The sequence below is a fragment of the Geotrypetes seraphini genome, chromosome 5, assembly GCF_902459505.1.
Source record: "Geotrypetes seraphini chromosome 5, aGeoSer1.1, whole genome shotgun sequence".
NCBI lineage: Eukaryota > Metazoa > Chordata > Amphibia > Gymnophiona > Dermophiidae > Geotrypetes > Geotrypetes seraphini.
The window spans coordinates 101843018-101857555 of record NC_047088.1 but is presented as its reverse complement, the minus strand read 5'-3'; the positions used below and the strand labels follow the sequence as shown (position 1 = coordinate 101857555).

Sequence of the window (14538 nt, the reverse complement as noted above, 5' to 3'; positions counted from 1 at the left end):
TATTATTATATTATAATTTAAGCTTTGTGACTTTGGCAACATTCATATTGATTGTCAAGCCAAAAACTATGTGAGCATGAGCAGTTAGAGGCATACACAGACAAGACAGTAATCTGAGAACGCAAGAAATACAACCAGAAACATAGCAAAGAGCGGAAATTAGACAGATAAATCAGTTTGCTTACACCTCTCAGCTCCTTGGTCCTGTCTCTCATGTTGCAGAGCTCTGAACAACTTTTACGTTTTTATTACTAGAAGATTCGGAAACAAAAGTCTCGCTCGAGGCTCGCACCCCTTGATCCCCCCCCTAACCACACCAGGCTCGGGGGGTAACACCTAAATCTTTCCAGAAATCCGCCCAGCAGTTAAATCCTTTAGTATGAGCAGGAAGCAGCTCTGTTCATTGCATGCAAATTTGCGCAAGGCCTGCTGGGATTTAGGAGGTGCCGTGTCGTGTGGGACCTAAGCATGGTAGGCTGTACCGTTCCCTGCCAGTCAACCACGGTCTTACTTCTTTTATTTGAAGGTGTCTGAAAGACACGGTATAAAAGATTGTTTTAAATTAATGGAAGGATTTGGTCTGTGTCTGTTTGTTCTTTCGTTCCTTCAGCGCCACATCTTTGCCCAGAGGCAGCTGCTTATTTTACACAGCAAGACTGGAAGGTGGGGTGTCGCCTCTTGTCGCAGCTCCTCGTCTAAAAGCCAGAATGGTTCAATCTGTCCCCTATGACCTGGAGTAATATGGCTCCAAATAAAAAGAGGACAGATGGAGACATCCGGGTTTTTTACTTCCATTGCTTTCATTAGGTAAAAAAATAAGAACCCCAAATGTCTCTATCAATCTTCTTTATTTCCATTGCTTCCAATTGAAAGTAAAACCCGGATGTCTCTATCCATCCTCCTTTTTCTGGAGCCATATGGTAATCTTAACCTGGAGTCATCTTTTAACCCCAGAGCGAAAACTGTATTCATAGTTCTACTACAGTGTAAACTGTTCTTCAAGGCTGCAAGGGCTTTGGATCCCTGGCTTCTGCATTTTGCAAACTCTCTGATGACACTGATATCCAACATTTAAAGAAGCGGGAATGAAGATGGAATATACAGCTATGCTGGCAGCCGAGGAATGCACTATTTACACTTTGAAGTAATGAAGTGGGTTTCCAATAAAAGTTCCATTTCCTATCCCCGTTCTGTTCTTTCCAATTTAACAGATTTGGGGCTAGATATTTAGGTATTACATTACTGATTTCTATTCCGCTTCAACCTTGCAGGTATCAGGAACTTAGGTAGATGCCTATAGTGCCAAATTCTGAAGGGCCAAAAAAACAGGCTGCCCACCTGCCCCAATTTCTGGGTGATCTTTCATGCCTCCACCCTCTTCTCCAGATTTTGGTTCCCATAAGCAAGACTAGACAGCAGATCCCAGAGAGCAGGGGGTGTGGGTGTCAGAACCCAAATATGGAGAGGCAGGTGGTGGCCAATGGGTCTGGTTGGATTTTTATCACAGTATTTTTTATCATTGTACTTTTTTAATTGAATTTTCATGGTTTTATATGTCAGTGTTTAATAAATTATCTCCAGAATATCTGTATCCACTGTTGTTTTTGTTTTCATAGATCCAGAATGGCAACTTTTTAGCAATGCATTCACCTAGCCCTAAAGTAGATTCTCTGACTTGAGTATTTAACACCCTGGGACTTGTCAATGCTTAAATCTAGGTCTACTGACCATTAGTCCTTTACCTGTTGGCACCATAATCTTAAATCCATCTCTGAACAGATTGCTGGAAAGAAATTAGACATACGTAAGGGCAGAATGAGGCAAATTAGGTTTCTTTCTGGGGCCACACAATTAGGGGGTAGGGCTGCTGAGGGACCTTAATCACACTTGCATCTCAAGTTTCCAAGTTTATTAATTTTTTAATATCCCGACCATCAAGTGAATATCTGGCCGGTTAAATAAGAATATCTGGCATCTTGAAATAAGAATGTCTTTAAGCCTGACTTGAATTTAATTAGATTTAAAGGCCTGTTTGCATCTTGCCCCCCTCTGAAACAAGAAGTTAAGAGAGAGCAGGATACAGCATAAGAACATAAGAATTGCCGCTGCTGGGTCAGACCAGTGGTCCATCGTGCCCAGTAGTCCGCTCCCACGGCAGCCCCTAGGTCAAGGACCTGAGCCTTAACTGAGTCTAGGCTTACCTGCGTACGTTCTGGTCTAGCAGGAACTTGTCTAACTTTGTCTTGAATCCCTGGAGGGTGTTTTCCCCTACGACAGCCTCTGGAAGAGCGTTCCAGTTTTCCACCACTCTTGGTGAAAAAGAACTTCCTTATGTTTGTATGGAATCTATCCCCTTTTAACTTTAGAGAGTGCCCTCTTGTTCTCCCTACCTTGGAGAGGGTGAACAACCTGTCTTTATCTACTATTCCCTTCATTATCTTGAACGTTTCAATCATGTCCCCTCTCAGTCTCCTCTTTTCAAGGGAGAAGAGGCTCAGTTTCTCTAATTTCTCGCTGTACGACAACTCCTCCAGCCCCTTAACCATTTTAGTCACTCTTCCCTGGACACTATCGAGTAGTACCATGTCCTTCAAGGACGATGACCAGTGCTGGACGCAGTATTCCAAGTGAGGTTGCACCATGACCTGGTATAGCGGCATGATAATCTTCTCCGATCTGTTCGCGATCTCCTTCTTAATCATTCCAAGCATTTTGTTTGCCCTTTTCGCCACCACCGAGCAAGCATCTATGGAAGCTCAAGGTCTCACATTAACTGTGCTGTATTTTGTTTATATGATGACTTCCTTGCTAATCAAATTGTGCAACTTTGGTGAGGTTAGCAGAGGGAAGGAGAGATGCTGAATACTTCATGTGGAAGGGAGATAAATGTAGACACCAGGGGTTGTGAAAGAGAGAGGACAGAGGGCGGAAGAGCATACGTAATTTAAAAAAATGAGCTAATTCATATTGACTTACAATAATTGTTATTAAGTATTATTTTTTTGCAATTATTTATTTATTGTAATACAATGAAAAAAGAAAATCAACCTCCAATACTTTTTCATATGAGAACAAGAACACATTGTACCCCTCCCCCGGCAGTGTTTTACAAGATCAATGCATAGAATTTCTTATACTTTTTCTTCCAAAAGTGCCCAAATGCTCCCATCCTATTAAGTAGTGTTAATTGGCACCAATTTGCAGTTACACACAGAAATAACTTTAGTTGGTATTCTATAAAATGTAACCAGAGTAAGGAATGTATTTAAAATCTGTACCTTAGGACTCCTGACAAATGCTGACATAGTTGACAAGATAATTTATTTGTCAGATGTTGGGAACCAATTTTAAGCTAAAGTACACTCAGAAATACTTAGTTTTGTTTAGTGAATGACTGGTTTGTGTAAGTTTTGAATGAAGCTGTGAAAGTGTGTGAAGCAGCTGAAAAGCACCAGAAGAAGAAGCAGCAGCTCTCCTGATAGCTAATTTTAGGGAAAAGTAAATACGCATAAACAGGACTCCAGTTAGAGGGAAATAAATTTAGGTACAATATATCCTGAGTACGGCAGTTTGACATTAAGAGACATATACAAATAAGAAGGCAGACTCTCTCCATTTACTTAATTTTAAAATAGCTTAATAGGGAAGAAAATAAAATTACAGATGAAGATTACAAGACAGATGAAGAAATTAAATCCAAGACTGCTTGAAGAAAAGATACTTATATGATAAGTAAAGAGAGAAGAAAAGGACATTTAAAAAAATATATATCATTTTTATTAAAGTTTTCAAATATTCAAATACAAGCCACATCAAACCAACAACCACTAACAAGAGGAATATCAGAAACAATCAGGTTTAACATAACAAAGAGACTAAGACATGCATACACGTGGTGCACATATTTACCCAGGAAATTTGGACTCTGGTTTCTCAGAGATCTGAACTAGTGAGACTATTTCACAAAGAATACTTATCTTATGGTTGAAATTAAAGCAAAGTTTTAAATTTTGTTGATAATTCTTACCTGAAAACTAGATGGATATCCATTGTTATGTAAAATTAAGCAGGCAGATAGATTCAGTAATTTATAAACTGGATCCAGTTCTAGATTAGAGGGAGTAAGTACATGTAACCATTAAACTGAATGTTGAGAGTTTTTAATGTGTAGTAGTAGTAGTGAACACATTTGTCATATATGAAACTGTTTTTAACTGGTTGAAAATATTTTTATCTATTAGTTTTTTTAACTAAGTACAATAAATACAACTTTTTTGCACTTTGAAAGTGTTATTTCCATAGTTATACACTTATGAGATTCCTGCAATATCTAATCTAATTCTATTTTATTATCAAATGAAATGGTGTGGTGGCTGTTATTCCACTCTTCAAGGTAATATGTAGAAATAAAACAAAAACATAAAGATAAAAATAATACCTTTTTTATTGGACTAACTCACCCTACCCCTACAACACCCCCCCCCCCCCCATTTACAAAGCCACATTAGGCTTTTTTTTATCACTGGCCGCAGTGGTATTAGCTCCAACGCTCATAAAATTCCTATGAACATCGGAGCTAATACCGCTAGGCCAGCGATAAAAAAGCCTAACACAGCTTCATAAAGGGGGGGGGGGGTTAATGTAGTTTATGATTAGCGTTCGAAGGTAACCCTTCCTCAGATCAGATGCTTTTTTATTTTTTAATGGCGTTTTCAACTTAACACCCCTTGTACAAAACTGTGCTAGAGATTTGTAGTACGTTCCAATGCACTGAATGCTCTGTGCTGCTCTGACGGTCATAGAGTTCTTATGAGCGTTGGAGCAGTGCAGAGCATTCAGCATGCCGGCCAACAATAAAATCCTCTTGCGCAGTTTTGTAAAAGGGGGGTGTTAGGTGCCAGAAGGGTGCCTACCGATGCCTAACTTAAGATGCTGTTTATAGAATATGGACTTAAAGGCTCACGTGTTAATCATGGGGAGAGTGTGGCGGAGTGGTTAAAACTACAGCCTCAGAACCCTGGGGTTGTGGGTTCAAAACCACGCTGCTCCTTGTGACCCTGGCCAAGTCACTTAATCCCCCCATTGCTCCAGGTACATTAGGTAGATTGTGAGCCCACTGGGATAGACAGGGAAAAATACTTGAGTACCTGAATAAACTCATGTAAACCATTCTGAGTTCTCCTGGGAGAACAGTATAGAAAATTGAATAAATAAAATAAATAATAAATAAATTGAATAAATAATGCTAATCAATTAGTGCTGTTCCACTTCCCCAATGATGTAATTTAGGTTTTTCTTTTACTTAGAGGCAATAACTTCACAATCTTCCCCCCAAAAATCTCTAAAAAATATACCAGTTGTTTAGCCAACTATAATAGTTAGCCTTTAATCTTTCTTTCTTCTTCTAAGCCTCAGCCCCACCACTCCACCGCATCATTAAGCTTTCATAGCGGTGAACTTTAAATGGTAATATCGTAGTAAATAGTGCTGGCATGCCCATTCTCCATCCCAACATGTCTCTTTTCAGACTTATTGCAGGACCTCCCAGGTAAGCCCTTCCAGTAAGCACACACTAATACTTACTGCAGCTTGGTAAAAGGACCCCTTTGTGATTAGCATGCTGCAAATGGCATGTACTAATCACCACTTATGCAGTTAGCATGGAAGTACTTACCACCAGCTCTTAAATGGGAGGTGGTAAGTGCTTCCGTGCCAATTCCAAGCACAGTACCGCACAATTTCTGTAAATTAAAAGCAGCACCTGTTACAGCAAAGGCTGGGAATGTCCCCAATAGTTGCAGCATTAAGGGGGTCATTTTACTAAGCTGCAGTAAGCACTAACATGGGCTTACCACATGTTGAAATCCACCACCACTCAGGGATCGCACAGTAATTTTCACATCCATGTGCACTTCCCATGTGCTAAAAAATATTTTTTATTGTTTAGTGCTGGCAGCATGTTTGGGGTGGAAATTAGGTGTGTCCAGCGCTAATTGGTTATTGCAGGTACATTACCATGCACTAACTGATTATCATGTTGTTAGTGTGTGAGCACTTAGGGGGAAATTCTCGAAGAAACACTGAAGGTTAGTCGGAGTTAGGACGCCCTACCACCGGCTAACCAACCAATCCAGAAACATGTTTTCTAAAAAAAATGAAGATGCTGAATGGTGCCTTCATTTACAGCACTGGTGTCACACTTACAGAAGTGCTTAATGGCATGTAATGTATGGATGCCTAAGGCTGGCGAGGGCATGGTTTATGCTGGAAGTGGCTTTATGCGCCCCTAGACACTTCCATAAGCATAATGTAGGCTTCTAAAATGTTGGCCTACATTTAAGACACCAGTGTAAAAAAAGCAAAATTCTATAATTGGCGCTGATTCATGATTGACATGTTGTCGGTGGCCACTTCTTAAGCGACTGCCGATATCAGCATCAATTATAGCTTTCCCCCCCTTAATGCCTACAAAATAGGTATAGTTAACGGCTCATGCACTAATAGCCACATGTTAATGGAAAGATTAGGAATGTCCATTATTGCACAAATGGAAAATATGACCAATTTACAGCCGTGCTAAAAGTGGCCTCAGCATGTGGGAAACCCACACACTAATCATAACACAGGCCACTCTTTAGTACAGCTTTGTAAAAGAGCTCATAAATATATAGATACTGCACGGTACAATCCTGCATTAATCCAGAGTAGATGTAAATTTTACTGCAGTACAGTAAAAAGACCCCTGAATCTATTGCTAGTGCTATTACTACTGTTACTTATTTTTATTCAGACATGTTAAAAAACAATCTATGCAGGTCCTTCCTTATGGAATTTCTTACCTAGAGAACTTAAGGATTATCTAGGATTCATCAAGAAGCATTTTAAAAATTGGTTGTTTATTGCCTGTCTTGGTAGTTTATGAGAGAAGACAGCTCTGGGAGATTTGGGTGTTAATTTTAAAATTTTGATGTAAGTTATTTGATTTTTAATTAATTAATTTTTATTTTTAAAATTTTATTTATGCATATAACATAACAAAAGAAGAACCAGAAAAACAGAGAACAGCCATTATACAAAGCCAATACACAATAACACTGGCAACCAAAAAAGTGATACAAATCCCCCCCTATACAGTGCAATCTCTCCATTCTCTAAAATCAAGTCAATGAAAACCCCTAATTAAAAAGAACTAAAAGCCAACGAGAGTAGAAAAGAGAGAAAAAGAAAAAAAAAAACCTCCCCACAACCCCCCTCCCCCTACCTCCCAACCTGCCAATCCACACTCCAGGGTAATTCCAATGAATAAAGAAAGCAAAAATCAAAAAGCCAGAAAAAAAGAGGGGTAAGAAAGCCAGTCAAAATAAGCACAAATTAACATGAGAAGCAGACAGTTCAAGAAGCATTACGCTAAGACTCATATGCATCCCAAATCTTATGGTAAGTAACAAAACAGCCTTGTGAAATGCTGTCAATTTCGACATTAAACAAATATAATCTAATTTAATAAATACAGTGTCCAATGATGGAGTGGAAGATTGTTTCCAACAGAGTGCCATCATCACCTTCACTGCCACAAAAAAAGAGGCTGCAAATCGATGAGCCGGCTTCAGCATCCCAGCAGGTCGATGATGGAGGAGACAAAAAGCTGCAGACATGGAGTGATTAGAATCTAACATAGTATTAACATAGTTCATGACCTCAGTTCAAAAGGACTGTGCTTTTCGATAATCCCACCAAATGTGACCAAAAGTCCCCCAGGCCCCACATAGCCTCCAACATAAATTAGAGCTAGTAGGAAACATTTTGTACAAGCGAGCTGGAGTAAGATACCATTGACAGAACATTTTAAAACCATTGTCCACCAGTGAGGCAGAAAGTGAAACCTTGAACAAGTAGGAAAAAAATCCTATCTTGTTGGTTTGGAGGGAAATCAGGTAGATAAGATATAGCCAGAGTGAAGAAAATAACGGCTATCTGGGAATAGCTTTGTCCAATAGCAAATCCAAGTAGCTAACGGATATCGCATGAGAAAGTTAACGCAGACAACATTTGACGTAATCTATCCAGAGGTAACCAGGGTAATGCCCAGAAAGGAATGGTCTTTAATTGATGTTGTTCCAAAGATAACCATAATTTAGAGGTTCCTTGTATCCATTCAGCCACAATCTGTAGCTGAGCTGCCTGATGATAAAGGGCAAAATGTAGAAAACTCATTCCTCCCCCTAGCCCTGGCTCGTCACACCTGAGGGGGGTTTTCTTTTCCAAACATATGAAAACAATTTTCTATTTAAAACAACAACAAAAAAAACAACTTTTGGGTATAGTGATGGGAACCACCATCTTGATAGCATTAATCCAACCTAACCAGGAAATACTCATCCCCTCCCAACAATCCAAGTCATGAAAAAGTTCCTTAAGTTTGTCTGGGAAGTTATATTTATAAAGATCAAATGCTGAGCTTGTCAAATTAATTCCTATATCTGATATATTTAGAAGCCTATGTGAAAGAAAACTCAGATTTCAACTGATGCAGCTCCCTACCAGATAACATAACATTGAAAAGCTCTGATTTATTCATATTAATTTTAAATCCAAACATTAAACCATAGCTAGCTAACAGATCAAGCAGAGTAGTCAAAGAGCATCTTGGATTGCTTAATGTCAATAAAATATCATCCGCAAGAGTAGCATCCGATAATCGTAACTCACCCCCCTCCGATATTCCAGAAACATCAGTGGAAATACAAACAAGATGGGCTAATGGCTTTAAGGAAAGCACAAAAAGTAACAACGACAGGGTACAGCCCTGGCGAGTTCCCCCCAAAAGCTCAAAAGGTTCGGTATACCGGCTATTGACTTTCAAAGATGCCAAAGTATGTCTATAAAACACCTGCACCCAATACAGAAAAGGCCCTGAAATTCTAATCTTCCATAACATAGCTAGCATAAAGGGCCAATGAACCATGTCGAAGGTCTTCTCTGCATCGAGAGAAAGCATCACCGCAGGAATCTGGCTCGTATGGGCAGCATCAATTAGGTACAAAGCCCTCCAGATATTGTCCAGAGTCTTGCATCCTACAATAAACCCCATCTGATCAGGGTGCACAATTTGGGGCATAATCCTCTGCAATCTAACAGCTAAAATCTTAGTATAAATTTTATAATCAGAGCCTAACAATAAAATAGGGCAATATGATCCGCAATATGTGGGACTCTGCTTAGCTTAGGAAAGAGGAAAACCGCCACAAGTCGCCAGGACCACGGCAGCTCTGTTTGTTCCTCTATACTGTTATATACTCTGACCAAAAGGGAGATCAACCATTTCTCAAAACATTTGAAATAATGGTTAGTATAGCCATCCAAGCCTGGTGCTTTAGAAAGAGGGAGGCCCACAATGGCCTCCTGCACCTCTTGATGTGTTGTAGGATGCGAATGCGCCTCATTAACAGACTCTGAAATTTAGGTAAATCTATGTCCGAAAGAAATGGTATAATATCCCCCTCATTAGGAGGTGATTCCAGGGTGTAAATTTGTTGGTAAAAAGAAGAAAACTTACTTTGTATCTCTTTCTCCTCAGTTATAAGAGAGCCAGCCTTATTCATGAGCACAGTGACACAAGATTGTGCTTGGTGTTTCCTCAATTTATAAGCCAGCAATTGGCTAGTTCTGTTATCATATTCAAAATGCTCTTGTTTCACCCTATTACACTTCTTCCTCCGTATTTGCATTTCAGCATTTGCGGTTTTGATTATTCACGGTTTTTAACTTGCTGGCTTCTCCCCTCCCCCCCCCCCCCCCATTGCGTCAGCTTGCATACAGAAATCGCTGATTCCAAGCATTTACAGATAAAATTGCTGGTTCCCAGCACTTTCTTCACTGTGTTTTGCCTCTCCTTCAGGAACAGGCCAGGTCTCCCACCATGTTATTCGCGGTTTCACCATATTCACGATGGTTTTTAATAGAAAACCGCGAATAACATATGAAAAAGTTATTTACGGTTTTCCTGTATTCGCATGTCTGTTAATCCCCTATCACAGTGAATACAGAGGGAGAAGTGTAAGTTGTTCTGCAATATCCGCTAATTCCAATTCATTTAATTGCAAAGTTTTATGCAACTGCGCTTGCAAGGCAGGAGTACCCTCTGGGACCTTACAAACTTGATCTAAAGAAGCCACTTGTGCCCTCAAACATCTTTCAGCCTTTCGTTTAGTGAGCATAACCTGTGCTTGCAAAGCAATAAAGTGCCCCCTCATAACCACCTTCAAGTTTTCCTAAAGAGTAAAAGCTGATATATCAGGGGTATCATTAATCTCTAAAAAATCCTAAGCTGGGCTTTCAGTTGCTGAACATGAACTGGCTCCCAAAGGAGGGCATCTGGCAACTGCCAATATCTATGCCCAGAATCCCAACTACCCATCGTTAATGTAAGGGTAATAGCCGCATGGTCAGATCAAGTATTAGGATGGATATCTGCCTGTTGAATTTGCCCAAAAAGCTGAGAACTACTGAACCAAATGTCAATTCTGGAATAGGAGATAAAAAAGTGTAATCCTTAACAGTCGGGTGAAACTGCTGCCAGGCATCCAAAAGCCCCCACTGATCAAGGAAATGATGTAACCTCCGTCTATCCTGTTGGGCATAGTGAATCAAGGAGGCAGAATTATCCACACTAGGGTAAAGGGTAAGATTAAAATCCTCCCCCCCTCAGTCAGCAATATGCCCTCCGCATGTGTTGCTAACAGATGGGATATATGGTCTAAAAAGACACCCTGTCCAGAATTGGGCATATAAAGATTTAAAAGAGTATAAGAAGCAAATTGTACTTTAATCAATATATAAACGTCCCTCCTTATCATTAATCTGAGAAATCAACTGCCAGGGCAAACACCTCAACAGCAAAACTCCCACCCCTTTGGATTTCTTCTGTTTGTGTTTAGAAGCCAAATATCTCTGTGGAAAATGCCTATAAAGTGTTTCCTGTATAAATAACACATCTGCTTTTAATCGAAGGGCCTCATGAAACAAAAACTGCCTTTCATAGAAACATTCAAACCCCGCACATTAATGGACATAAACTGGATCTCCCCCATCAGTCCAAATAAAAAATAATAGCAAATAGATACTACATCAGTAGCAAAGCATCACCAGCACAAGATAACAGTACATACTTTAAAATCAAAATAGTGCCATGAACTGGTAACCCAAAACAGTCATAGTTTAGTCCTGGAGGGCTGGTGTGTTAAGCGCCCAATCCCTCGGGACACTCGCTGCCATTTAGAGCCCTTTGAAGACAAAGACGCAGAAAATCTGCGCTACACTTGTGTGGTATTAGAAGGTGGTAAAGATATCAATTCTGGAAACAGCTGTTGTGCCTCCTCCAACATGCACAATCTGTGCATCTTCCCCTCCTAGGGGAATGAAAGTGTGAAAGGGTACTGCCATTTATACTTTATATCCTTATCCACCAACAATTGAATGCAGGGACGTAACTCACTCCACCGTTTAAGAGTTGTAGCAGCCAGATCTTGATCAAATTGTATAGGCTATGAGTCCCATTGAAATGACTCCAGTCTACGGGCCGTAGACATCACAAATTCTTTAAGTTTAAAGTCGGAAAAGCAAACCACAATATCTCATGGTACATTCTCTTGAGGCCACCCCAAAGCTCTATGCACTCTTTCCAAGAGGATAGCCTCCAGTGCCAAAGGTTTTGTAGAATCCGCTAAAAGTGCGCTAACGAGCCTCTGAACAGTGGTTTCACAATTATTATATTCTGGCATCTCTAGTAAGCCTCAAAGCCATAAATTACTGCTCCGTGACCAGTTTTCCAGGTCTTCAACCTTAGCCATAAGATAGGAGTTAGTAGATTTGTAAGTATTTAGCGAAAGTTCCAGGGAGGTGAGTGTCTCATGGTGTTCATCAATTCTATTTTCTGAATCCAACACTCTCCCTCCCAGCTCAGATATTTCACTGCGTAAATCTGTCGACAAAGTTTTTCCCTTTTTTAAAAAAAATATTTTTTATTATTTTAACACAAAACACAACTTTCAGAAACATAGCCCAAATAAAAAACAAGTGATAAGAAAGTCTATCGCGTTGTTCTTCGCGCAGACCATAAAGACTTAAAAACAGACCTCTACTACCCTCGCCCTCTCCCAAAGTTTTTCCCTTTAATCAGACACTATTGTTTAACTGAAAGACAAATGAACAATAATAATAATAATAATAATAGTTTATTCTTATATACCGCCATACCCATGCGAGTTCAAGGCGGTTTACATCGAGTTAGATTAGGGTCTGCATAGACAGGCAGATTTACAATTATTTGTCAGAATTACAATTACAATAGAGCAGTTTCTATTCTAACTTCCTAAATGAAAGACCTTTGCATAAAATATACTCTGTAGGCTATTTTTTCTAGCAGTACTTTAATGTTTAAACACTAAACACTTTCCTTAACTGCATAACTGCAACCTAAAATACAGTACTAACCTAGACTAAACCTAGTAACATAGTAGATGACGGCAGATAAAGATTCAAATGGTCCATCTAGTTTGCCCAACCTGATTCAATTAAATTTTTTTTTTTCTTCTTAGCTTTTTCTGGGCGAGAATCCAAAGCTCTGCCCGGTACTGTGCTTAGGTTCCAACTACATGTGGCCAGAGCCATAGACTGCTTCAACATGTGCCAGATTTGCTCGGCACCAGGCTCCACAAATGATCCGGCATCCACGATCCATCTATCTTCACTGCAGGTGCCAGCTGCCGAAACTGCAAAAATTGAAAATGGGAAAGAGCATCAGCGAGACGGTTCTGCACTCCAGGGACATGACGCGCCCGAATGTACAAGTTGAGATGCAAACAGCGCAAAACAAGCTTCCTCATTAAAGCATTGACTTATAAACATCGTGTTGCCTGCCGATTGACCACCAGAAGACAATGTCACACCAGAAGACAATGTGCCTATTTCGCAACCGATCCGGCCTCAACTCACTTGTCACCAGTAATGGAAATAGCTCCAGCAGGGTCACATTATGAGTAACTCCCACCCGCTTCCAACTCTCCGGCTGCTCCTTGGCACACCAGTCCCCTTGGCAATAAAGTCCAAAACCCGCACCCCCAGCAGCACTGGATTACAGCATCCCATTAAAATGCGCAAGGAAAATGGCTCACATGTGCAAATCCCAGCCGTAATATGTACAAAATGCCTGCGATCATGCACACCTGAAGTTGCTGCTGCTAGCCATCGCGAAAAGACTAACGAAGAGAAAATCATCCAGGTAGTGAACCACTGAATCGTGTCCCACTCGCTGAGCAGTAACCCAGTGCAGAAAGGAACTAAATAACTCAAAGAAGGCACAAGATATTGAACATCCCATTGGTAAACAGTGGTTGTAATAAAAAGCACCCTCAAATCGAAATCCCAGCAATGGATACGAGGACGGATGAACCGGCAACAGCCAGATGGCTGACTCGGTCTACCTATGTCAACAACGTACCGCAGCCCGCCTGCAAGATGAGCCGCGATGCGCAATCAAACGAGGCATAACAAACGGAACAGAGATCATGCGGGATACCTTCATTCATCAAACACCCCATGAGCCTAGACAAGTTGTGGATCAACCAATATTTACCCGGCTCCTTCTTCGGAATAATTGCCAGTGGGGAGAGCATCATCACCAGGAATGGGCGCTCCTGAAACGGCCCCGCCACGCGCTCCTTTTGAATTTCCTCCTGCAATTTTCACCTGATCTCCACCAGCAGCTGGGAAACCAAGATAGCGTTAGAAGCCTGAGCATTGCCTACTGGAAGTGCATACAGAATCACAAAACCCTCCCCAAAACCCCCCGCCAATATCGACGCTGCCCTAGCATCCCCATACTGATCCAGCCAAGGCCGGATAGCCACCACCCTGATCGGGGTGGGAAGCCCGGCCACCCTGCCATCACTTAACCTGGGTAGGGGACACCACCACTCCCTTCTTGGGGCACTTAAGAGTCGAGTGGCCTTGACTACATAGGAAACAGGTGGTGAAAGAGCACGTTGATTTATTGAATTGCCAACATAGCCCGGGACCGCCCCTAGCCAACGGACCCCCTGTGGGATGAAAGAAACACACACAACAGGGGGACTGCAGGGCAGGCATCCCCAAACCAGCCATCCCCGACCGACCTGGCTTCACCAGGTGGGTAAGCCACAGGTTGATGTCCTGGGTACCCCATGACATGTGCCGGTTCTCCTCTATTTTGCCTCATCGTAATTGAGCCATGCCCAACCACCAGAACGTTGATACGCGTCAAGGATGGAGTCCGCATACGCCAGCAGCAGGCCATAATTCTGCGGGCATTCCCACCCCCACACACTGGCCAACTTCAGAAACGCTCGCATCCAGTTCACAACATTGCGAGAAACCGCACCCATTTTCACCTTCCCCCCTCCCCCTCTTTCTTGGTCTTCTTCCCTCTACGCACCCGGCCCTCCAGAAGCTTGAAAATAATGACGCAAGCTCGCTTCTTAATTTTACGATGGAACGACCGAG

General features: G+C 41.3%; 1 protein-coding gene across 1 annotated transcript in view; it reads right to left on the bottom strand.

Annotated features, from left to right (window-relative positions):
• STX4 (syntaxin 4) overlaps positions 1 to 474 on the bottom strand; it is a 74568-nt gene extending 74094 nt beyond the window's left edge. The window contains exon 1 of the mRNA XM_033944245.1: positions 186 to 474. Within this exon, the coding sequence (XP_033800136.1) occupies positions 186 to 215 (30 nt within the window). The 5' untranslated portion in view covers positions 216 to 474. The remainder of the gene's footprint in view (positions 1 to 185) is intronic.
• Positions 475 to 14538: the final 14064 nt, after the last annotated feature.